The 25,183-nt window shown below is 40.0% G+C and overlaps 1 protein-coding gene across 2 annotated transcripts in view; it reads right to left on the reverse strand.

The window, feature by feature from the left end:
• The window catches only part of Ctnna3 (catenin alpha 3), a 1,666,920-nt gene that overhangs the window by 1,255,724 nt on the left and 386,013 nt on the right, over positions 1-25,183 (reverse strand). For both annotated transcript variants that reach the window (XM_060369423.1, XM_060369422.1), the window contains exon 7: positions 8,699-8,902. In XM_060369423.1, coding sequence (XP_060225406.1) covers positions 8,699-8,902 — 204 coding nt within the window. The remainder of the gene's footprint in view (positions 1-8,698; positions 8,903-25,183) is intronic.

The following is a 25,183-nucleotide window of genomic DNA, read 5'->3' on the forward strand; positions in this document are numbered from 1 at the left end:
CAACAGAAGAAAACAGTGATCAGCTGAGATGTATAGAAACTCTAATTAGTCCTTAAATTAAGCTCAGGTCTGATTGGTTTATTCTGAAATCCATTATCTGTCACTCACTCAGTGCTCTAAAATTCCCCTACAGTTAAGAATCCCTGGGTGCAGTTCATACATACTACCTGGAGACCCTGTATAGCAATGCATCGAACATTCAACACCAGTATGATGTTAACATTCTCCCCAAAATACCTATACCTACTGATATCATAAAATTCAAACATGATAGCCTACTCACCTTCAAACACTATTTTCATTAGTTATAAAAGACCACCATATAAAGATAACTGATTCCCCTGAGTCCTTTCTCTTTTTAGAGGGTAGTTTTGCTCCAGTTTCAGAAATTCCTTATATATTTTACCAAAATGATGGACTAGACTTAGCCAATCATGAAAGTATAACAAAATCAGCAGGGCTATCTTAGGAGCATCTACTCCAAAGTTTCTCTGATTCTCAATGTTCTCAAGATCTCAAAAAAAAAAAAATCTTTTGTTGGAATATAGCCAGATAAAAATCCAAATGGTAGGCCTGTGATGGAAAAGAATGTTCCTGAAGATTCACATAGATTTATTGAAGAACCCTGTACTTTGCAAAAGAAGGCTTTTTCTCACAGGCACTCAGTCATAAAACTTAGTAAATGCCTGAAACTCATTTCATGTCAAAGAGGTTGTTTCTTCATTATATGGCATGTACAATGTGCAATCATTTCATTCATTCTTCCTTTAAAAAAATACAGCTCAGCTTTTTTCTAAGTGACAGGGGCGTGGGATAAAATCTTAAAGAAAACATACGTGTGGTTTGCCTACATAGACCTTAGAATCTGAGGTCTATTTCCTACAGTAGGTTCAAAATAAAATAATTGCTCAATTGTCTAGGGAAGGCTGATACTTATGGGGTTAGTTCTACAGATATACTGACTCCTTAATTCTCATCATCTATGGATGTTGTCATGAGAAGATGGAATTGAAGTTTAGGGTCTTAAGATGATCTAGGTGGGTCCTAAGGCAGTTTTCTTTCCAAGTGTGTCCAGAGTCAAAAGCAGAGTTGGAAGCATGTGGTATTACTGGCTGTGAAGATGTATAAAGAGAACCATGAGTAAAGGAATGAACATGTCCTCCAGAAGCTGGAAACAAGTAGAAAATGGATCCTTACCCAAGACACCAGAAAATAATATGGCTCTCCAACATGGTGACTTCAACCCAATGAGACTTTTGGCAGGCTTTTCACCCATAAAGCTGCCAAGGAATTTGAATAATTAAGACATTAAGTCTGGGCCCTCTGCACTCCACTTCCCTGTTGTACCCCACACCACAGTTTCCAGGTCTGCACCTTTTCCTGGGACCCATCCCATCTACAGGGGATCAGAACGGATCAGGGAGAAGCAGGTGAGTGCCCTCTCCATCTACTGGCTTGCCAAAGCCTGCCAGAGGTGATGTCCACCCAGGGCCCTCTGCACTTTCCCAGTGTGCCCTACACCCCAGTTCCTGGGACTGTACCATTTCCTGAGACTCACCCTGATCTTTGGTCCTGAAAACCAGCAGGGATCAGGGAGCAGCAGGAAAGCCAGAGGACTAGAGATACCTGGACCATGAGCTCTACCTACAACCCCCATAGACCCACTACTACTATTAGAGTCAACCAGGCCTGATAATACCAGGGTCAACCAAATGTCTAGAGGTCAATCACAAGCAACAATACCCAATTCCAGATGACATCACCATAATCCAGCTATCCTACCACAGCAAGCACTGGTGTCTATCACCACACCTGAAATGCAAGAAAACGATTTTAAATCTGAGGTTAAGAAAATGATAGAGGCCTTAAAAGAGGAAAACAAATCCCTCAAAGAAATGCAGGAAAATGAAAACAGGTGAAGAAAATGAATAAAACTGTCTAATACCTAAAAATGGAAATGGAGGCAATAAGAAAACACAATCTGAGGCAATCCTAAAGATAGAAAACCTAGGGAAGAGAACAGAAACAACAGACAAAACCATCACCAACAGAATACAAGAGATGGAAGAAAGAATCTCAGGTGTAGAAGCTAAGATTGAAGAAATCAGTCAAAGAAAATGGTAAATCTAAAAAGTTTCTGACACAAAATATCCAAGGAATTTGGGACACTATGAAAAGACCAAACCTAAGAATAATGGGGAAAGAAGACCCAATCTCCAAGGCCCAGAAAAGATTTTCAACAAAATCATAGAAGAAAATTTCCTCAAACTAAATAGATGCCTATAAACATACAAGAAGCCTACAGACTGCGAAATAAATTGGACTAGTAAAAAAATTTCCTGTCACATATCTATTAAAACACTAAATGTACAGAACAAAGAAAGAACATTAAAAACTGTAAGGGAAAAAAGGCCAAGTTAAATATAAAGGCAGATTATACGTGACTGCTCACCAGAAACTCCAAGAAAAAAAAAAAAAAAGGCTTAAGCGGATATCTTACAGATACTAGGAGACCACAGATTTCAGCCCTGACTACTATACCCAGCAAAACTTTTAATCACATGGATGGAGAAAGCAAGATATTCGCAACAGAAACAAAATTAAACAATGCCTACACACAAACCCAGAAGGTGCTAGAAGGAAAATTCCAACCCCAGGAGGCTAATCACACCCAGGAGATAAATAACCCACAACAGCAAAACCAAAAGAGGAGAAGCACACACACGACAAACACACAAACTCACCACCACCAACACCAAAATAATAGAGATTAACAACCACGGGTCATTAATATCTCTCAACATCAATAGCTTCAACTCCCCAATAAAAAGACACAAGCTAAAAAACATGAATGCATAAACAGGACCTATCATTCTGTTGCATACAAGAAACACACCTCAGCAACAATAATAGACATTAACTCAGAATAGAGGGCTGAAAAAAGGTTTTCCAAGCAAACAGACACAAAAAGCAAGCAAAAGTAGCTATTCTAATATCTAACAAAATAGACTTTCAACCAAAAGTAATCGAAAGAGATGGGGAAGGGCACTTCATACTCATCAAAGGAAAAATCCACCAAGATGATGTGTTAATTCTGAACATATATGCCCCAAATGCAAGGGCACCCACCTTTGTTATTAAAAAAAAACAGCTAAAGCTTAAATCACACATCAAATCCCACACATTAATATTAAGAGACTTCAACACACCACACCTCATGAAACCTTCTTCAAACTTGACCACATACTTGGACCACATACAAACTTGGACACAAAGCAAGCCTCAACAAATACAAGAAAAATGAAATACTACCTTCTATTCTATCAGACCATCATAGATTAAAGCTATACTTCAACAGAAATAACAGAATGCCTACAAACTCATGGAAACTGAACAACTCTACTTAATGACCACTGGGTCAGGGAGGAAATAAAGACAAAAATTAAAGACTTCCTAGAATTCAATAAAAACAAAGGCACAACATATCCAAACTTATGGGATACAATGAAAGTGCTAAGAAAAAAAGCTCATAGCATTAAGTTCCTTCATAAAGAAAGTGGAGAAAGCTCATACTAGTAACTTAACAGCTCACCTGAAAGCTCTAAAAAATAAGGAAGCAAACACATCCAAAAGGAGCCAGGGCAGGAAATAACTAAACTCAGGGCTAAAGCCAGTAACCTAGAAACAAAGAGAACAATAGAAAGAATCAACAAAAGCAAGAGCTGGTTCTTTGAGAAAAATTAACAAGATAGACAAACCCTTAGCCAAACTAACTAAAAGACAGAGGGAAAGTATCCAAATTAACAAAATCAGAAGTGAAAAGGGAGATATAACAACAAACACTGAAGAAAAACAAAGAATCATTAGATCTTACTTCAAAAATCTATATGCCACAAAATTGAAAAACGTAAATGAAATAGATGATTTTATTGATAGATATCATTTTCCAAAGTTAAATCAAGAACAGGTTAACAATTTAAATAGACCTATAACCCCTAAGGAAATAGTAGCAGTCATCACAAGCCTCTCAACCCAAAAAAGCCCTGGGCCAGATTTTTTTTTTATGTTACAATTACATTTATTTGGATTGTTATGCATTGGTTTTCAGTAGTTTTTTTAACTCACAGTTTGATGTTGTTTTTTTTTAATTTATTTATTTTTATTAATTACAGTTTATTCGCTTTAATTTTAGCACACAATTCTACCAGACTTTCAAAGACAAACTCATACAATACTCCTCAAAGTATTCCACAAAATAAAAACAGAAGGAACATTGCCAAACTCATTCTATGAGGCCACTGTCACACTTATGCCTAACCCATAAAAAAAAAAAAAAACAACAAAAACAATTTCAGACCAATCTTCTTTATGAATATTGATGCAAAAATGCTCAATAAAATACTTGCAAACCGAAACCAGGAACACATCAAAAATATCATCCACCATTATCAAGTAGGCTTCATCCCAGGAATGCAGAGATGGTTCAACATATGAAAATCCATCAACATAATCCACCATATAAACAAACAAAGGAAAAAACCACATGATCATCTCATTAAATGCTGAAAAGGCCTTGGACAAAATCCAATACTCCTTCATGTTTAAAGTCTTGGAGGGATCAGCAATAAAAGGCACAAACCTAAACACAATAAAGGCAATGCACAGCCAGCCAACAACCAACTTCAAGTTAAATGGAGAGAGCCTTAAAGCAACCCCACTGAAACCAAGGACATGACGAGGCTGCCCACTCTCATCATATCTCTTCAATATAGTACTTGAAGTGCTAGCCAGAGCAATAAGACAAGTAAAGGAGGTCAAAGAGAAAGAAATTGGAAGAGAAGAAGTAAAAGTATCACTATCTGTGATGATATGATAGTATACGTAAGTGACCCCCAAGATTCTACCAGAGAACTACAGCCAAAATAAACCTTCAGCAAAGTGTCTGGATACAAAATTAACTCAAAACAAAAAGTCAGTAGCCATCCTTTAAACAAGCAACAAAAAGGCTAAGAAAGAAAATAGGGAAACAACATACCTCACAACAGTCACAAATAAAATATCTTGATATTACTCTAACCAAGCAAGTAAAAGACCTGTATGACAAGAACTTCAAGTCTTTGAAGAAAGAAACTGAAGATTTTAGAAGATGGAAAGTTCTCCCATGCCCCTGGATCAGTGTGATTAACATAGTAAAAATGACAATCCTACCAAAAGCCATTTATAGATTCAATCCAATTCCCATTAAAATTCCAACACAATTCTTTACAGAATTGTGGAAAGAACAACCATTAACTTCATATGGAAAAAAATAAAAGACCCAGTATAACCAAAACAATTCTGTACAATAAAAGAAACACCCCTGATTTCAAGCTATACTACAGAGCAATAGTAATAAAGACTTCATGTATTGGCATAGAATCAGACAGGTTGATCAATAGAACCAAAGTGAAGACTAGGAAATAAACCCACACTCCTACAGGCACTTTATTTTTGGCTCAAAACCATAAAATGGAACAAAAAAAGCAAAAAGTGCTGGTCTAACTGGACGTTTGCATGTAAAAAAGGCAAATCAATCCATATTTATCACCCTCCACAAAACTCAAGTCCAAGTGGAACAAAGACCTTGACATACAACTAGATACTCCAAATCTGTTAGAAGACAAAGTGGAGAAAAGTCTGGAACTCATTGGCATAGGAGACAACTTCCTGAAGAGGACACCAACAGCACAAGCTCTAAGATCAACAACTAATAAATGGCATCTCATGAAATTGAAAAGCTTCTGTAAGTCAAAGGACACTCTCAATAGAACAAAATTGCAGCCTACAGATCTGGAAAAGATTGTCACCAATCCTACATCTGACAAGGGGCTAATATGCAAAAATATAAATAACTTAAGAATTAAACACCAACAAAACAAATGATCCAATTGAAAAATGGGGTACAGAACTAACTGAGAATTCAGAACAATAGGAATCTCGAATGGCTGAGGAGCATTTAAAGAAATACTCAATGTCTTAGTCATCAGAGAAATGCAAATCAAAACAACTCTAAGATTACATCTTACACTCATCAGTATGGCTAAGATCAAAATCTCAAGTGATAACAGTTGCTGGTGAGGATGTGAAGAAAGGGGAACCCTCCTCCATTGCTGGTGGGAGTGCAAAGTTATATACCCTTCTGGAAATCAATCTGACACTTTCTTCAAAAATTGGGAATAATTCTACCTCAAGACCCTGCTATACCACTCCTGGACATATACCCAAATTTGCTCCACCATCAACAAGGACACTTGCTCAACTATGTGCATAGCGGCTTTATTCACAATAGCCAGAACCTGGGAACAACCTAAATTTCCTTCAACTGAAGAATTGATAAAGAAATGATGGAATATTTACACAATGGAATACTACTTAGCTATTAAAAACAAGGAAATCGTGTAATTTGGAGGCAAATGGATGGTACAAACAGAGCAAGGTTTAAGCTCAGCTCAATCCAAGAAAAAAAATTTCTATCCATGAGACTGATAAAGGAGGCTGGACAGATGGCTCAGCAGTTAAAAAGCGCTTAGTGCTCTTGCAGAGAGAGAAGTTCCTGGCACCCCTATGGCAGTTCACAATCATCTCTAACTCCAATTCTAGGGGATCTGATACCCCCTTTTGCTATCTGTACAAATTTTAAGCATGTGGTAACTATATACATATAGGCAAAACATTCATATACCTAAAACAAGAACAAGTATGATTTTTTTAACACTATGCTACAGTAGTCTTCAAATTCTTAGCAATTTTACCATGAAAATATGTGTAACCAAGTAGGATAAGGAAATACAGTAGGGTAACAGGCTGTCACTCTGCCAGGAAAAGTACGGAGATGGACTGCCACACACAGTCCTTCTCTTCTGAATGTGGCCTTAGCAACCATGAGGGTAGTTCATGGTCGTGAGTCTGGAACAAAAAAGCCTTTGGGATTCTGTGTCCTCACTCCACAAGTAGGCTGTCCTTCTGGGACATATAACATTAAGTAACGAATAAATATTTGTTTCATTTATTAAGAGCAACTATGAAAAAAGTTTCTCTGTTTTAAGTAATAACTGTTTCATTTTCAATTTACAATGAACCCCACAAATCATGAATCCATATATAATAGTCTGTGTAGGTTAATAAGAAAGTTGTATATCTATATATCTAGAAGTACAACCTTCTATTTTACATAAAGTAAATTTATCTGTGATTTCATAGTGTATACATAAAATAAGTATATGCATAGCTTTACTACACTTTCTCTAAAAAGATGAGAATAATATTTTTAATACTTTTCAGTTTCTAGGTTTCCTGTGATTGATGAACTACTCGGGCAATCTTTAATAAGAAAATCTCATATGCTAAAAATGGCAACATTTCAGCTTCAGATATTCAAGCAGGATGTGACATTACTAACATATGCTTCCTAATAACAAAATCTCTTCTCCACTTTGATTTCTTGTCAGGAAAGAGCTTTTTTGGTCAGTAGTAAGATAATCAAATATAAAGAATACAGAGATACATCAATTATGTCCAAGGATCTTAAAAATTCATCATTTTTAGCACGTTTCACTTCTCCACCTAACGACTCATAATACGCAATCTCAAACCTTCCATTTCTTAATCAAAAAAGTCTTATGTTTTGTGATTGATAACTGCCAAACGTATCTGTGTAAACCTTAAATTGCTACTTACAGGATGATAAAGTATTCTTAATATAACTATGTAGTTTATCGATTTAAGTATTCTATCTTTACCTTACCGATTAGGGATACATTCCATAATCCCCAGGGGATACTTTAAATGTAGTTCTAAACTCTAGAAATACCATAATATTTCCTATATAGACTTATCTATGACCGTTTCATTTATAATTTAGGAGTAGTAGAGAAAAGTGAACAACAATAACAAATTTATAGAATAATAATGAATATACACTATATTGGATTTCTTTTAAAATATGTCATTTTGAATTTTCCATGTAATTATTTTAGTTGACAGTTTGCTATGAGGAATTAATTACACAGGGATGACTGTATGTAAGTTATCCTGAGATCATCTTGTCTGTATAAGTAATAGCACTGAGATCTGAGGTGAACGCTGGTGATGCATGCTCCACCAATGATATATGTATAACACAGAATCAAAGAAAAGGGGCCTGGAAACAAAGACTTAGGATGTCAGTATTTTCAAACTTTCTGAGTGGGTCCCCATAGCAAGCATATGGTACTATGTCACCTTTGGGAAGACAAAGCACTGTTCAAATCGCCTGGGCTTTTTAACCCTTCAAATACAGCTCCCGATCTCCACATCACACCTCAGACCACACTCTGCTAGTGACCCTTTGTCACCAACTCTGCTGCAATCAACAAACCATTCCACCTTCTTTTGATCCCCTAAATCACTGTGCAATACTTGTTTTGTTCCTCCAACTCCAACTCTTACTCTCCAACTGAGATTTAGATACTTCCACAACCAACCAGCTATGTAGAAATACTTCTCTAGTCCTGATTTCAACTTCCAAACACCGGAAAATAACCAACAGAACCAATTCAGTGTCTGTCTCCATAAAATCACCTCTTCCTTCGCAGAAGACTACATTTCATACACAAGAGTATCCCGGCAAACGCTCAAGATCACCCCAGGAAGATGCAAGTAGAAGAAACCAGTTGCCTACGTTGTTCATGTACTCCGACAGCAGGTCCTGGAGAGCCTGGCGAATGGCATTGCACTGGGTGATAATCCGCTCCCTGTGGAAGTCCCTGGTGCAGGAAGAGTCGGCCAACAGGGCAGCCCCACTGATGATGGCTTCTAGGCGTTTCTCTAGCGACGGTCTTATGTCTTCCTCTGTCACTGTCAGTGGGTTCAGGACAATTAGACTCTGAAAAAAAAAATTTGGAAAGTTAGGACTCTGTGGAAGTCCGTTTTAATAAAAAATGGACCTCAAATTTGCTTCATGCTTAGAATTCAGAGGTGTTCTGCTTTTCCTGCCTTGATTGTCCGCCGAGGAGACTGCACAGCAATTATCGTTCAGATAATGATAAAAGTTGTGTGTTTATAAGCTTGGGTTCCACTATCAGACAGTCCTGGATTCAAATCTTGCCCTCCCCACTCACCAAAGTGCCTTGACTCCCTATGCCTCTCTTGCTTACACTATGAAACTATCAGAAGAATTCTACAAACACTTACCACAGACTGGCATGCACTGGTAATCACAATAGCAGTATCTTCAAACTGCCTAACCCTTTTTCACACACTCTGTCCCATCTTAACACCAATGACGCAGCAGCCAACGTGTGGCTAGCCACATATCTCAGTGGCTACGTGAGACTGAGAGACTCTTACAAGGTCAAAGTACAAACACGCTTGAAGTTCAGAAACATTATGTCTCAGAATTCACAATTCAGTGTCATTTTCATTATACCTCACTGTAAGTCACAGGGACTAATTAACTTTACCACTAACATATCAAAGGAAATCTGGCTTTTAATTATTCATCTAAAATGTAGAGCTCCAGAGGCTGAAGAGATGGCTCATGAGTAACAGCTTGAACAGCTCTTGCAAAGGATCTGAATCCATGATGGACAGTTCACACTGGGAACTCCAGCTCCAGAGGATCTGACTCCCTCTTCTGGACTCTTTGGGCACCTGCACTGCATGACCCCCGCCCCCCCCGCCACACACACACACACACACACACACACACACACACACAATTAAAATAAAATATGTTTTTAACCACTGAGTGAACCTTCTCTCCCCAAGGGGCATGAGAGCTGAAGAGCTGGCTCTGCCCCTTGCTGGCTGCAGCAATGGGTAAGGAAGCCTGGGTAGCCGGAGAGCGCTCCCTAGTGGTGTAGATGGTGGACTGACCAGCTCAGCTACCCCCAGGCCCATATCCAGGACTTTGAATGGGCCTACCCCATCTATGAACTGCTGCAGCATGTGAAGGGGCCAGTCTTGCAAAGCTCCAGGATCTCCACGACACAGGGTAACAACAGGATGTCTGAGTGGAGTTCCAGTGAGGTTCCAGTAGCAGAATCCGGAGGCCAGGAACCACACCAGCGCAACTCATTGTAATGAACATTTGCAAGTAAAGAAGTGTGGACTAAAACGGCATACTGTGGGACATGCTGTGACATGCTACAGCTTCCACAACAAGATGTATTTTTCTTTGGTGGAGCCAGCTTGCAAGGGCAAAGGGCCAGTATAAAGGGATGGGAAGATGAATGAGATTGAATGCATGATACGAAATTCACAAAGAAACAATAAAAACTTAAATAAAAATAAAAAAATGTTTTTGATCCTTTATTTCTTTATTTCAAGAATTTCTCGTAACTTTAAAAATCTCAATACAATATATGAAAACAATAACTTCATTTTTATATTAATTATATTTTATTCACCTTGTATCCCAGCTATAGCACCGTCTCTCACTCCCTCCCAATCCCACCCTCCTTCTCTCATCTCCTCCCTGCCCCTCTCCAAGTCCACTGATAGGGGAGGTCCTCCTCCCCTTCCATCCAACTCTAGCTTATCAGGTCTCATCAGGACTGGCTGCAATGCAGATAAAATATTTTTAAAAGAAAACATCATCTTGTTATTGATCTATTAACTTGTGCCAAGCTACTGAAAAAAAAATGGCATGCTATTTTTTTAGATTTATTCTTTTATTTGTTTATTTTTTTTAATATAAATTTTTATTTATTACAATTTATTCACTTTGTATCCCAACTGTTGCCCCCTCCTTCATCCCCTCCAAATCGCACCCTCCCTCTCTTTTCTCCTCCCAAGCCCCTCCACCAGTCCACTGATAGGGAAGGTCCTCTTCCCCTTCCCTCTGACCCTAGTCTATCAGGTCTCATCAGGACTGTTTGCATTGTCTTCCTCTGTGGCCTGGTAAGACTGCTTCCCCGGGAGCCAAGATGGCGGCGCCGAGAAAACAGCGCGTCTGAGCAGCAGGACAGCACTTTCCGTGCAGAGACCAGGAGACTGAACTCGGGGCCCTGAAACTACATCGCGGGGGAATCGGTCCGGTCCACTCACGGCTACCCAGCCAGAACCCGGAAGAAATCCCGGGTAATGCTGGCTTTGGGTCTCCTGGCTGGAGCCGCAAGCGGGCGGGTCCCAGCCACTTTCCCAGGCTGATCTGTGGGCACAAGGGTACCAGAGACTGGGAGTCCCAGTCGCGGGGGGACCCCACGGGGAAGCAGGGTTGCGGGTCTGATCGCAGGTCATCCAGTCTCTCCCCGGAAAGTCTCTGCCGCCATCACAGCCGAGCTCCTGCCGCGCAGAGAGCTTTACACTCAGCTCATTCAACGGTACAGACAAGCTGTGCGCCCCAGTACAACAGGCACTGGGAACCCCTGTCCAGAGAGGACCCCACAGAGAAGGAAGAAACCGTGCTGCTGGGGTCACCTAGGGAAAGTCTAGCAGACTGCAGATTGCAAACAGACAGAACTGAGTGCCCCAAGACACCAGAGCAGTACTCACCCGCCACAGATTACCGCAGCTGATCACTAAATTTACAGCAAGAAACCCAGAAGGAGGGCAGCTTCCCCCAGGACTTCTCCCAGTGAGAGGAGAGCCCTCTTGACTAATCAGGACCACAGTTACCACCCAGGTCTCTAGGCCTGAGGTGAGCTGTAGCAACTCCTGAAAAACAGTGGACATCCAGGGACTATACCCAAAAAGCTGGGAAGGCTTCCTTGAGGAAAAACCATCTTCCTGCCAAAGGGATTCTCTCCACTACAACAGTCCAGGAACAACCAGAAACTAAATTCAAACAACTAAGATAGCCCAATGGGTAGAGGACAGTGTAAAAGTTCAACCAACAAAAGCCAGAGCATTATGGCATCTCCAGAACCCAGTTATCCAGGGGCAAATAGCCCTAGACACCCCAGCATAAATGAAATTCAAGGAGACGACCTAACATCTATGCTCAAGAAGATGATAACAGAGGAAACAAATAAAATACGAAAAGAAATAGAAGAAGCTGCAGCCAAAAAGTATGTGGCCTTTAGAGAGGAAATGCTTAAATCACTGAATGAAATAAAAGAAACAGTGGATTGTTCAAACAAACAGCTGAAGGAATTGACGGAAAAACATGAAAATACAGTCAGACAGGTGAAGGAAACCAACAAAATAGCTCAAGACCTGAAGATAGAATTGGAAAAATTAAAAAAAAAAAAAGACAAATGGAAGAAATTGTGGAGAGAAAGAACTTAGGGAAGAAAGCAGGAACTACAGAGGTTAGCATAACCAATAGGCTACAAGAAATGGAAGAAAGAATCTCAGGTGTGGAAGATACAATGGAAGAAATAGATGTATCTGTCAAAGAAAATGATAAATCTAAAAAATTCCTGACACAGACCGTCCAAGAAATTCAAGACAACATAAAAAGACAAAACCTAAGAATAATAGGAATAGAGAAAAAGAAGATTCCCTGCACCAAGGCCCAGAAAATATTTTCAACAAAATCATTGAAGAAAATTTCCCCAACTTAAAGGAGAGGCCAATAAGAATACAAGAGGCCTATAGAACACCCAATAAATTAGACCAGAAAAGAAAATCCTCCCGCCACATAATAATTAAAACTGTAAGTATACAGAACAAAGAAAAAATACTAAAAGCTGCAAGGGAAAAAGGCCAAGTAACATATAATGGCAAACCCATTAGAATCACACCTGACTTTTCAACAGAGACTATGAAAGCCAGAAGGGCCTGGACGGATATCATACAGACCCTAAGAGAACACAGATGTCAGCCCAGGCTACTATACCCTGCAAAACTCTCAGTCCTCATAGATGGAGAAAACAAGATATTCAATGACAAAAACAAATTTCAACAATACCTACAAACAAATCCAGCATTACAGAAGACACTGGAAGGGAAAATACAACCCAAGAAAGCTAGCTACATTCAAGAAAACACAGGAAATAAATAACCTCACTTCAGTAAAACAAAAAGCAACCAAGCACACAACCTGATGACCACAGCCAACATCAAAGTCAAAGGATTTAACAGCCACTGGTCATTACTCTCTCTCAATATCAATGGACTTAATTCTCCAATAAAAAGACACAGACTAACAGAATGGATGCGTAAACAAAACCCAGCAATCTGTTGTATACAAGAAACACACCTAAGTCACAAAGATAGACATTACCTGAGGGTAAAGGGATGGAAGACGGCTTTGCAAGCAAATGGACCCAAGAAGCAAGCAGGAGTAGCCATTCTAATATCTGATAAAATAGTCTTTCAACCAAAATTAATCAAAAGAGATGGGGAAGGACACTTCATACTCATCAAGGGAAAATTCCACCAAGAAGACATCACAATCCTGAACATCTATGCCCCAAATACAAGGGCACCCACATTTATGAAAGAAACATTGATAAAACTTAAACCACATATAGATCCCCACACACTAATAGTGGGAGACTTCAACACCCCACTCTCAACAAAGGACAGGTCAACAAAACAGAAATTAAACAAAGAAACAATATCTCTAACAGAGGTCATGAATCAAATGGACCTAACAGACATTTACAGAACCTTACACCCAAACACAAAAGAATTTACCTTCTTCTCAGCACCTCACGGAACCTTCTCCAAAATAGACCACATAGTTAGTCACAAAGCAAGCCTCAACAAATACAAGAAGATTGAAATAATCCCTTGTATCCTGTCGGATCACCATGGAATAAAGCTGGACCTCAGTAACAACAGAAATATCAAAAAGTCTACACATACATGGAAACTGAACAACTTGCTACTAAAAGACAGCTGGGTCAGGGAAGAAATAAAGAAAGAAATTTAAAATCTTCCTAGAACTCAATGAAAATGAAGACACAACATACCCAAACTTGTAGGACACAATGAAAGCAGTGCTAAGAGGAAAGTTCATAGCACTAAGTGCCTTCAAGAAGAAATTTGAGAGAGCGCATTCAAGCAACTTAATGGCTCACTTAAAAACCCTAGAAAAAGAAGAAGCAGACACACCAAGAAGGAGCAGATGGCTGGAAATAATCAAACTCAGGGCTGAAATCAATCAATTAGAAACAAATAAAACAATTCAAAGAATCAATGAAACCAAGAGCTGGTTCTTTGAGAAAATCAACAAGATAGACAAACCCTTAGCCAAGCTAACTAAAAGGCAGCGAGACACCATCCAAATCAACAAAATCAGAAATGAAAAGGGGGACATAACTACAGACACTAAGGAAATCCAAGCAATCATTAGGATTTACTTCAAAAGTCTATACGGAACAAAATTTGAAAATTTAAATGAAATGGACAATTTTCTTGATCGATTCCACTTACCAAAGCTAAATCAGGACCAGGTAAATCAATTAAATAGTCCTATATCCCCCAAGGAAATAGAAGCAGTCATAGAAAGTCTCCCATCCAAAAAAAGGCCAGGACCTGATGGTTTCAGCGCAGAATTCTACCAGACATTCAAAGAAGAGCTAACACCAATTCTCTTCAAACTATTCCACAAAATAGAAACAGAAGGAACATTACCAAACTCATTCTATGAAGCCACAGTCACCTTGGTACCTAAACCTCACAAAGACTCAACAAAGAAAGAGAATTTCAGGCCAATCTCCCTTATGAACATTGATGCAAAAATACTTAACAAAATACTCACAAACCGAATACAAGAACACATCAAAGATATCATCCACCATGACCCAGGCTTCATCCCAGGTATGCAGGGATGGTTCAATATACGGAAATCCATCAATGTGATCCACCATATTAACAAATTGAAAGAAAAAACCACATGATAATCTCCCTAGATGCTGAAAAAACCATTGAAAAAATCCAACATCCATTCATGTTCAAAGTATTGGAGAGATCAGGGATACAAGGCACATATCTAAACATAGTAAAGGCGATATACAGCAAACCTATAGCCAACATCAAACTGAACGGAGAGAAACTTAAATCAATCCCACTGAAATCAGGGACAAAACAAGGCTGCCCACTCTCTCCATATCTCTTCAACATAGTTCTGGAAGTCCTTGCTAGAGCAATAAGACAGTTGAAGGAGAGCAAGGGGATACAAATTGGAAAGGAAGAAGTCAAATTATCACTATTTGCAGATGATATGATAGTATATGTGAGTGACCCCCAAAACTCTACCAGGGAACTCCTACAGCTGATAAACACCTTCAGCAAAGTGGCCTGATACAAAATTAACTCAAAAAAATCAGTAGCCCTCCTGTATACAAAAGACAAAAGGGCTGAGAAAGAAATTAGGGAAACAACACCCTTCACAATAGCCACAAATTACATAAGGTACCTCGGAGTAACCCTAACCAAGGAAGTTAAAGACTTGTATGAAAAAAATTTCAAATCTCTGAAGAAAGAACTAGAAGAAGATATGAGAAGATGGAAAGATCTCCCATGCTCATGGCTTGGTAGGATTAAGATAGTAAAAATGGCCATCTTACCAAAAGCAATCAACAGATTCAATGCAATGCCCATCAAATTACCAACACAATTCTTTACAGACCTGGAAAGAAAAATTCTCAACTTCATATGGAATAACAAGAAACCCAGAATTGCTAAAACAATCCTCTACAATAAAAGATCTTCTGGAGGTATCTCCATCCCTGATCTCAAGTTGTACTATAGAGCAACAGTTTTAAAAACTGCATGGTATTGGCATAGAAACAGAATGGTGGATCAATGGAACCAAACAGAGGACCCAGAAATAAACCCACACACTTATGGACACCTGATATTTGACAAAGACGCCAAAACCATACAATGGAAAAAAAGATAGCATCTTCAACAAATGGTGCTGGTCCAACTGGATGTCTACATGTAGAAAAATGAAAATAGATCCATACTTATCACCCTGCACAAAACTGAAGTCCAAGTGGATCAAAGACCTCAACATAAAACCAGACACATTAAATCGGCTTGAAATAAAAGTGGGGAATACCCTAGAACTCATTGGTACAGGGGAAAACTTCCTGAACAGAACTCCAACAGCACAGGCTCTAAGAGCAACAATCAATAAATGGGACCTCATGAAACTGAAAAGCTTCTGCAAAGCAAAGGACACTGTCATCAAAACAAAGCGACCTCCTACAGATTGGGAAAGAATCTTCACCAACCCTTTATCTGACAGAGGACTCATATCAAGTATATATAAAGAACTAAAGAAGCTGAAAAGCAGCAAACCAAGTAACCCACTTAAAAAATGGGGAACAGAGCTAAACAGAGAATTCTCTGTAGAGGAATACCAAATGGCAGAGAAGCACTTAAAGAAATGCTCAACCTCACTAGCCATTAGGGAAATGCAAATCAAAACAACCCTGAGATTTCACCTTACACCCATGAGAATGGCCAAGATCAAAAACTCAAGTGACAACACATGCTGGAGAGGTTGTGGAGAAAGAGGAACCCTTCTCCACTGCTGGTGGGAATGTAAACTGGTACAACCACTCTGAAAATCAATCTGACGTTTTCTCAGACAACTAGGAATAGTGCTTCCCCAAGATCCAGCCATACCACTCCTAGGCATATATCCAAAAGAGGCTCAAGCACACAAAAAGGAAATTTGCTCAACCATGTTTGTAGCAGCTTTATTTGTAATAGCCAGAAGCTGGAAACAACCCAGATGCCCCTCAACTGAAGAATGGATGCAGAAAATGTGGTACATCTACACAATGGAATATTACTCAGCAATGAAAAATAATGAAATCATGAAATTTGCAGGTAAATGGTGGGATCTGGAAAGGATCATCCTGAGTGAGTTGTCCCAGAAGCAAAAAGACACACGTGGTATATACTCACTCATATAGACATACAACATAGGACAAACCCACTAAAACCTGTGCATCTAAAGAAACTAAGCAAGAGAGAGGACCCTAACTAAAATGTCCAATCCCCATCCGGAAAGGCAAAGAGGATGGACATCAGAAGAAGAAGAAAACAGGAAACAACCTAGGAACCTCCCACAGAGGGCCTCTGAAAGCCTCTGCCCTACAGACTATCAAAGCAGATGCTAAGCCTGATGGGCAACTGTTGGGTAGAGTGAATGGAATTTTAGGTAAGAACTGGGAAATAGTAAGAGCTGGAGAGGACAGGGTCTCCACAAGGCGAGCAACAGAACAAGAAAATTTGAACACAGGGAACTTCCCAGAGACTCATACTCCAACCAAGGATTATTCATAGAGATAGCCCAGAACCCCTGCACAGATGTAGCCTAGGGCAGTTCAGAGTCCAATTGGGTTACATAGTAATGTGAAGAGGGACTGCCTCTGACATGAACTGACTGGCCTGCTCTTTAGTCACCTCCTCCTGAGAGGGAGCAGCCTTACCAGGCCATAGTAGAGGACAATGCAGCCACTTTTGATGTGAACTGATGGACTAAGATCAGAAAGGAGAGGAGAACCTCCCCTATCAGTGGACTTGGGGAGTGGCATGCATGCAGAGGGAGGATGGAGGGTGGGATTGGGAGGGGAGGGAGGGGCTTATGGGGGGATGCAGAATGAATAAAGTGTAATTGATGAAAAATTTTTTTAAAAAAAGGGAAAAAATATTTTAAGAACCTTAAATAACTTTCAAAAGTGGAGGAAAACATGGAGTTAGTCAATTTACATGGAGCACATCTCGCCCCTGGGGGCAATGGTCTCCTGAACCTACTCAGACCTCGGACACCACCACTGCTAGTTCTAGAATTGATGCAAGATGTTCCAACGAGGGGGTTAAGGCTTCTCATAATATTTCCTATAAGCCCACACCTGTTTGTCTATATCCCCCATTTTTATTCATTATTAGCCAGATAGAGCCAAGTAATTGTGGTAATGATACTTGCTTTTTTGCCCAATGCTGGAATGGTAGTAAATTTACTAGCTGGTTACTCGCATGCCTCGCTGGGTGCCTGTGCCCGTTGATGCCCTCACGCTATGACTCTCTCCAGACAGAAAAGGGATCCTGGAATTACAGCTGCCATTGTTACTGCCATCTCATTGGCGGCTGTTGGAGCTAGCACCACGGCATTAGCCATGAGTCATACTGGGCAGACTGCTCAGACCCTGAATAACCTTTTAGCCAATGTAGCTCATGCCTTAGATGTACAAAAAGGAATTAATGCTCAACTAAAAGGAGGGTTGATGGTGTTCAATCAGAGGATTGACCTCGTGCAGGAGCAAATTGATACCCTATGGCAAATCGCTCAACTTGGCTGTCAATGAAAGTATGCTGGACTTTGAGTCACTAGCATACAACATGAGAATTTTTCCTGTGCTGCAAATCTGTCTAAACAATTGTCGAGCTATATTTTAGGTAATTGGACTGGAGAATTCAATACTACGATGGAACAGCTGAGAGTGGCCATTGTCACAGTAAATTCTACCAGAGTGGACGCAGGACTAGCCACAGGATTATCATCATGGATTACAGGGAGAGTTTTACATAGAGAGGTTGAAGAGAGAATAAGCTAGATACACGTGAAGACAGAATGAGCCAGAAAATGAGAAAGCCAGAAGATTATAAAAGATTGCTGGAATTAGTTTGAGGTCAACCAGAGCAATTTAGAAGCTAAGAGAAAATCCTGATTGAATTAGTTTAGTTGGGAGAGGAGTTTGAGCCAGAGCAGCTGAGTTGAACCAGCCAGTTATGAGCTCAGAAAGAACTAGAGTGAGCCTATTAAGCAGTAAGTATCAGGCGGAAACATTCTAGGCCTAGGTTAGATTGTACAGAGTCTAGAAGCTTCCAGTATTAGGCCTAGTTTGGCAGACTGAGGCAGTATTGCTCCAAGACAGCAACTGAACCAGGCAAATAAAAATTCCTGTTACAGAAAACCTTAGTGGTATTTTTAAAAATACCACTTTTAATGTTCAGTAATAGGAAAATAATTGTTATTATAGTTAAACTTCACACACGTGAGGTTTTATGTGCAAAAGATGGGTAAATGTCATTTTTATTATTACACACATGTATTTTATGGTTTGTAAACACTACCATGTAGAATATTGTTCACAAGTCTTCTGTTGTATTGTGGTACCCTCAATTAAACTCCTGATTTCTTTCAGAGGCCACATGTATAGAAACACATGGAGAGTTGAGTTTCTCACTCTATTTTCATGCTGACTTGCTCTGATCTTTGTAAGTTGACTAATTTCTGTTCCATGTAGGTTATACAGTATTGTTTCATATATTTTTCTAATAAAAGTACTGTTTCTAGAATCTAAAAAAAAAAAAAAACAAAATCATGAAATCTGCAGACACATGTTGGGAACTAGAAAAGATCATCCTGTGTAAGGTATCCCAGAAGCAGAAAGACACATATGGCACACACTCACTTATAAGTGGATATTAGACATACAACATAGGATAAACATACTAAAATCTGTACACCTAAAGAAGCTAAGCAAGAAGGAGGCCCTGGGGTAAGATGATCAATCCTCATTCAGAAGGACAAACAGGATAGACATCAGAAGAGGGAGAAAACAGGAACAGGACAGGAACCTACCACAGAGGGCCTCTGAAAGACTCTACCCAGCCGTGTATCAAAGCAGATGCTGAGAGTCTGAGCCAAACTTTGGGCAGAGTACCCGGAATCTTATGAAAGAAGAGGGAGATGAAAGACCTGGCATGGTGTTTTTAAGGTTTTATAAAGATGTGGCAAGTTTTTGGAAATAGAAATCAAGACAATGTATATCTTCTAAGAAGAGTCAGAGGGCACGCTGCCCTAGACAGCCTTCACAGTGCTGTATCAGGAGATAACGCCTCTCCCAGGTATAACCCCGTGTGATCTTTGAAGAAAGCATTAATGTAAAAGCTCTCTGAAGAGTCTAACATAAAACTGTACCATGATCTTCAGAGTTTAGTGTCAGAATATGAGAGCTGATAAATAGTGATACTATTACATTCTTATAAAATAACTATATATGTATGTATATTAATAGATATTTAAATATATATAAAGATTATAAACTTTTGGTAAGATATTATATACATAAATATACATGTCATTATTGATATGCATATGCATATGCAAATATGTATTAAAATATTACACTGGTCATGGTGCATAAATATTTTATGCAAGAAGTAGCTAGGAAGCAATTTTAAGAAGCAGTGGTCTGGTGAGATGGGTCAGTCGGTAAAGGTATTTGCTAGACAAGCCTGGACATCCAAGTTCAGTTCATAAATGTGAAAGGTCAGAAGGGAGTCCATAAAGTTGTCCTGTGACCTCCACCCGTCACACACACACACACACACACACACATACACACACACACACTGTTTAATAATAAGGTAAAGCAAGCAGGCACATTTGGAGAGTCACACTTAAAAGGGAAACTTTTTCAGAAAGGCGTAGAGTCATGGTAAAGCAGAGAGCACTGGAATACTCTCCCACTATAAAATACAATATAAACCAGAACACAGATAGGATGTTGCATGGCTTAACTATCTTATCCTTTCTAGATTCTACCCACTTAGTATTTTTTTTTCTATAGCTCAATTTACTTGGACCAAATAAATGAGTACACAGGGTGAACACAAATTGATTTTACAAAAACCAAATTTAACCCTATTTGCTCTGTTTCCAGCACATGATCTTGTTCATGAGACCTTCATCTTAGTATGGGCTTGGCTAAGGATCAAAGCACTATTTACATATAAAACTGTTGTTGCTGGTTCCTTTTCTCATGTGACAGCTTACCTAGTAACGCAGCTCAGGGGAGGGTAGGTTTGCTGTGCCTAGAGAGGTTCAGGAGAGCAAATCTTGCTGTGGTAGGGGAAGCATGGTGGCACAAGTGGCTGATAGCTGTAGGACAGACATTCGCCCCTGATCGGGAAGAGGTAGACACCAGTGCTTGGATCATTTTCTCCTTTTTCCATTTTCATTCAGTCCAGGACCCCAGGCCATTGCACAGTGCCACTACCAACATTCAGAGTTAGTCTTCGTTCACTAGTTAAATGTCTCCAGAAATAACCTTCAAGACAGATGTGTCCCCTGTGAGATGTGAAATTCAGCCAAGCTGACAGTGGTGATTACATAGTATTATAAAAGTAGAGGGAGGGATCCTGGAGGTTAAGGTTTTAAGCAGGAATAGGAGCAGGGGAATGAGATGAGGGACAGGGTGAAAACGGGTTAGCCAAACCCAAGAATATATGATATGTAAACCCACATTTTACATTTTATTTTTATTTTTTTACAATTTATTTACTTTATAGCACAATTGTAGCCCCCTCCCTCATCTCTTGCAGTCTCACCCTGCTTCCCTCATCCCAGTATCTGTTTCCCCTAGTCCACTGAAAGGGGGAGTTCTCCTCCCCTGCCACCTGACCCTAGCTTATCAAGTCTCATCCGGACTGCCTGGATCCTCTTCCTCTGTGGCCTGGCAGGGATGCAGATCAAAGAGCAGACAACTAAGTTCACGCCAGAGGCAGCCCCTGCTCCCCTTACTCTGGAGCCTACATGCCTATGCTCCACAACTGAGCTACACCTGAGCATGGTTCTTGGTAAAACTGATTTTAATCTTATCAAATGTATAGTTTTCAAAAGGGGGGTTAAACAGGTGATATTTTTAAGATAAGGTTACACTATATAGACCAGGCTGCCCTCAAACTTACTACTCACCAGGCACAGCCTCCCGAGTTCTGGGATTACAGGCCTGCTTGACTTTAAAAAAATCCGTGTCCCAGATATGGGATGATGACTCAGTGGATAAGAGCACTTGCTGTGCAAACATGAGGACCTGAGTTTGAACCTCCTGAGCTCACATGAAAGCCAGAGGCACAGCACGAGCATCTCCAACCCCGATGCATCTATAGGGAGGAGGGAGGCAGAGAGACTCTCCAGAAGCTCATGGGCAAGACAGTCCGGCTCACAGAGTGGAAAACGGTGCAGAAACCCTGTCTCAAAGTGAGGCAGAAGAGGAAGCCTACAGCCTGTGTCATCCCCTGCCCTCCACATATGGCACGTGCCCATAACCACATGTGAGTGGGCACACATGATGTAAACACACACACACACAGTTCATTCTCCCCAAAGCCGCCTGAGCTCAAAGCATTGCTTTCATCTGACAGCTGATACCCATGTGCACAAGACTACATTCTGCCTAAAACCTTAAAATTGTTCATTTCATCCAGTTGTCAGATCAATAAAAAAAAAAAAGCAAAAAAAAAAGTTTAAATAACTTGAGTATTGTATGAGATACCACTGAGGTAGTTTGATCTTTTGATCTAACATTGTGTGTGTGTGTGTGTGTGTGTGTGTGTGTGTGTGTGTGTGTATTTTTTCCTCACAGAAGCAGACAACAGAGTAGGAGTTACCAGAGCCAAGGAATGGAGAGATAACTGAGGAGGTCCTGAGCAAGGAATTCTACGTTTCAGTTAGACAGGAATAAGTTCAAGTTATCTATTTTAAATTACAGTGACTGAAATTAATAATATATTCATGCTTGAAAAGTGCAAGTGGTTGCTCAGCCTGCTTACTTAAAGAACCCAGGACCACCAGCCCCGGGATGGCCCCACCCACAATGGGCAGGACTTTCTGCCACCAATCACTAATTTTAAAAAACCCTGCAACCAGATCATAGAAAGGCATTTTTTTAAATTTTTTTTTTCAATTGAGGTGCCATCCTTTCAGATGACTCTAGCGTGTCTCGAGTTGGCAGGGAACTAGCCAGCACTGTCACTGAAACACCTGTAGTTCAGATTTGCAAGAGTCAAGATATGGCAGCTATCTTTGTGTTCACCAGCGAATACATGGATTAAGAAACTGTCTCATACTGTGTGTGTAAATTCTGGTATATACTCATCCATCAGAATATCATATGGCCATCAAAATGGATGTCCTGACATCTGTGATCATACAGATGAGCTTGGAGGACATTAGGCTAAGTGAACTGAGCCAGACAAAGCAATATATACACACACATACTTGCTGCATGTGATATTACTTATATGTTGGACATAAAATATTCAAAATTACTGAAATACAGAGGAGGATGAAAGTTCGAAGAGGCCATAGGCAAGTTCTCAATCAGAAGGTACAAACATATGTTAAAGGATCACACCTACACTCTAAAAAATTGTTTCTTACCTGTTAATATATTTTAGGATTTTTTTTAATTCTATTCCTGCATATATGTCTGTGTGTGAGGGGGTGCTGAACTCAGGGATCTGGAAATGTCAGCTCCCCCCCCCTCCCGCCTGGAGATGGAGTCACAGGCAGTGTGGGCCACGTGACATTGGAGCTGGGAACCAAATGGCATGTCCTCTTCAAGATCAATACAGTCCTGACCACTGAGCCATATTTCCAGGCTGTGTGTCTATATTTTTAGATTTAAAAATTAACCGAAACATACAATGAAATCCATCATTCATATGCTTTGGTATTTGACAAGAGTTTAAAACATATGTAGAGTCAAAAAATACTATACATAGATGTTATAAAAGTTTTAATAATTGTCAAAACTTTGAAGCAACTAAACTGCCACCAAGTAGGTAAATAAACAAACTTGAGTGCATTAAGACAATGAAATATTATTCAGTACTAAAAAGAAATGAGATGCCAAGCTGTGAAAAGACACGGAGGAAAGGTAAACGCATACTGTAAGTTCAGAAAGGCAGCCTGGAAATACTGCACCCTGCATGATTACATCCTATGGCCCAAAGAGGATAGGGAACTGTGGAGAGAGTAAAAATGTTAGAGATTTTTCAGGATAGAGAGGGAGAAGGCAGGAAGATGCGGATAAACAGCCAACGGTGTTTAAGACAGCAAAAAATACTTAGAATGGCAATGTTACAACGGTCGCAGGCCACACACACTTTTCCCAAAACCACGTGTAACAGCAAGTGACCCGCCTGAAGACTGTGGGGAGGACAGAAACCGATGCGGTACTCTAGGTTCCACCGCTAGAACAGCTGAGCCACTCTTACTGGGAATGCTGACGATGGGGGAAGCTATTCATGTGTTACAGGGTGTACGTGGGAATACTGCTCTATTGATTGTGTTTCTGAAGGCAAAATTTCCTTTTAAAAGAAGAGGGCTGCAGAGATGACTCGGCCGATATAGTGCTTGCTGCATCGTGAGGACCCGAGTTGTCCCTCGCAGCCATGTAAAAGGCACAGAGACAGGCCTCTGTTATCTTAATGCTAACAAAGTAAAGACAGGAGGATTGTGCTGAGTCAGATTTGCTGGCCCCTGAATCAGTGTGATGTGGGTTCAGGGAGAAACACTGTAGTAGAAGATTTGGTTTCTTGAAAACTCAGTTGTGTTATGTGAATGTGTTTTTTTATTTTGGTCCCAAGTATGGGATATAGAAACGCTTTACCCACCACTGAAAACAGATTCGTGGTGGGGGCGTGATCTTGGTCAGCTAAAAATAGACTTGTGTGGGGGCGTGATGTTTGAAAGTTTGTGATCTTTTCCAGCTGGAAAATGCCTCATGCAAGAGGCATGGGTTTTGCCAGCTGGAAAACATCCTTGTTTAGACTCCGAGAATGTATAAGAGCCCATAGACAGAGAGAGGGTGCTTTGCATCGCTTGCTTCACTTTGCTTCACTTCACCTCGCTTCACTTTGAGAACGACTCCAGAGAATGTGTCGAGGTTGCGACTACCATTTGCTGTTTGCTTTTTGACTGGACTTCTGGAATCTGGATGACTAGATTGGTATTGCCCTAAAGAACCAAACAACCCTAACCAGCAGGAAGAAGTTAGAGAGGCCTGTGTCCCTTGTCCTTACTAACATGATTTCTCTCCTAACTAGGGTTGGGGGGTTGGGAGGGAGGAAAGGCATTTAAGGACCCTAAATAAGTAGATTTTTGAAACACCTAAGCCTTGTCTCAGATAACTAAGAGGCAAACAATTCAAGAGGATATCTAATATTGACCTCTGGCCTAAACACACTAATAAAAAAGAAAAGAGAGAACATCTGACCTCAGAGCATCTAGGCTAAGCTCTTTATCAGTATCACTTTGGGTCAAAAAATTAATGGGAATCATTCCCTTCCATTTATACTGAGAAAAGAGTTCAAGTGACATAAGCTTTTATTTCATACCTTATAAGAAAAGTAAAATCTACAGTTATCATGTAGGTTTTCAATTAATATGACTTACTTTGTCATTGCTTGTTTGCTTTGTTGTGTTTTTTTGTTTGTTTATTTGTTTATTTTTGCT

Source organism: Meriones unguiculatus, chromosome 16 (genome assembly GCF_030254825.1).
Source record: "Meriones unguiculatus strain TT.TT164.6M chromosome 16, Bangor_MerUng_6.1, whole genome shotgun sequence".
NCBI classification, from domain to species: Eukaryota; Metazoa; Chordata; class Mammalia; order Rodentia; family Muridae; genus Meriones; species Meriones unguiculatus.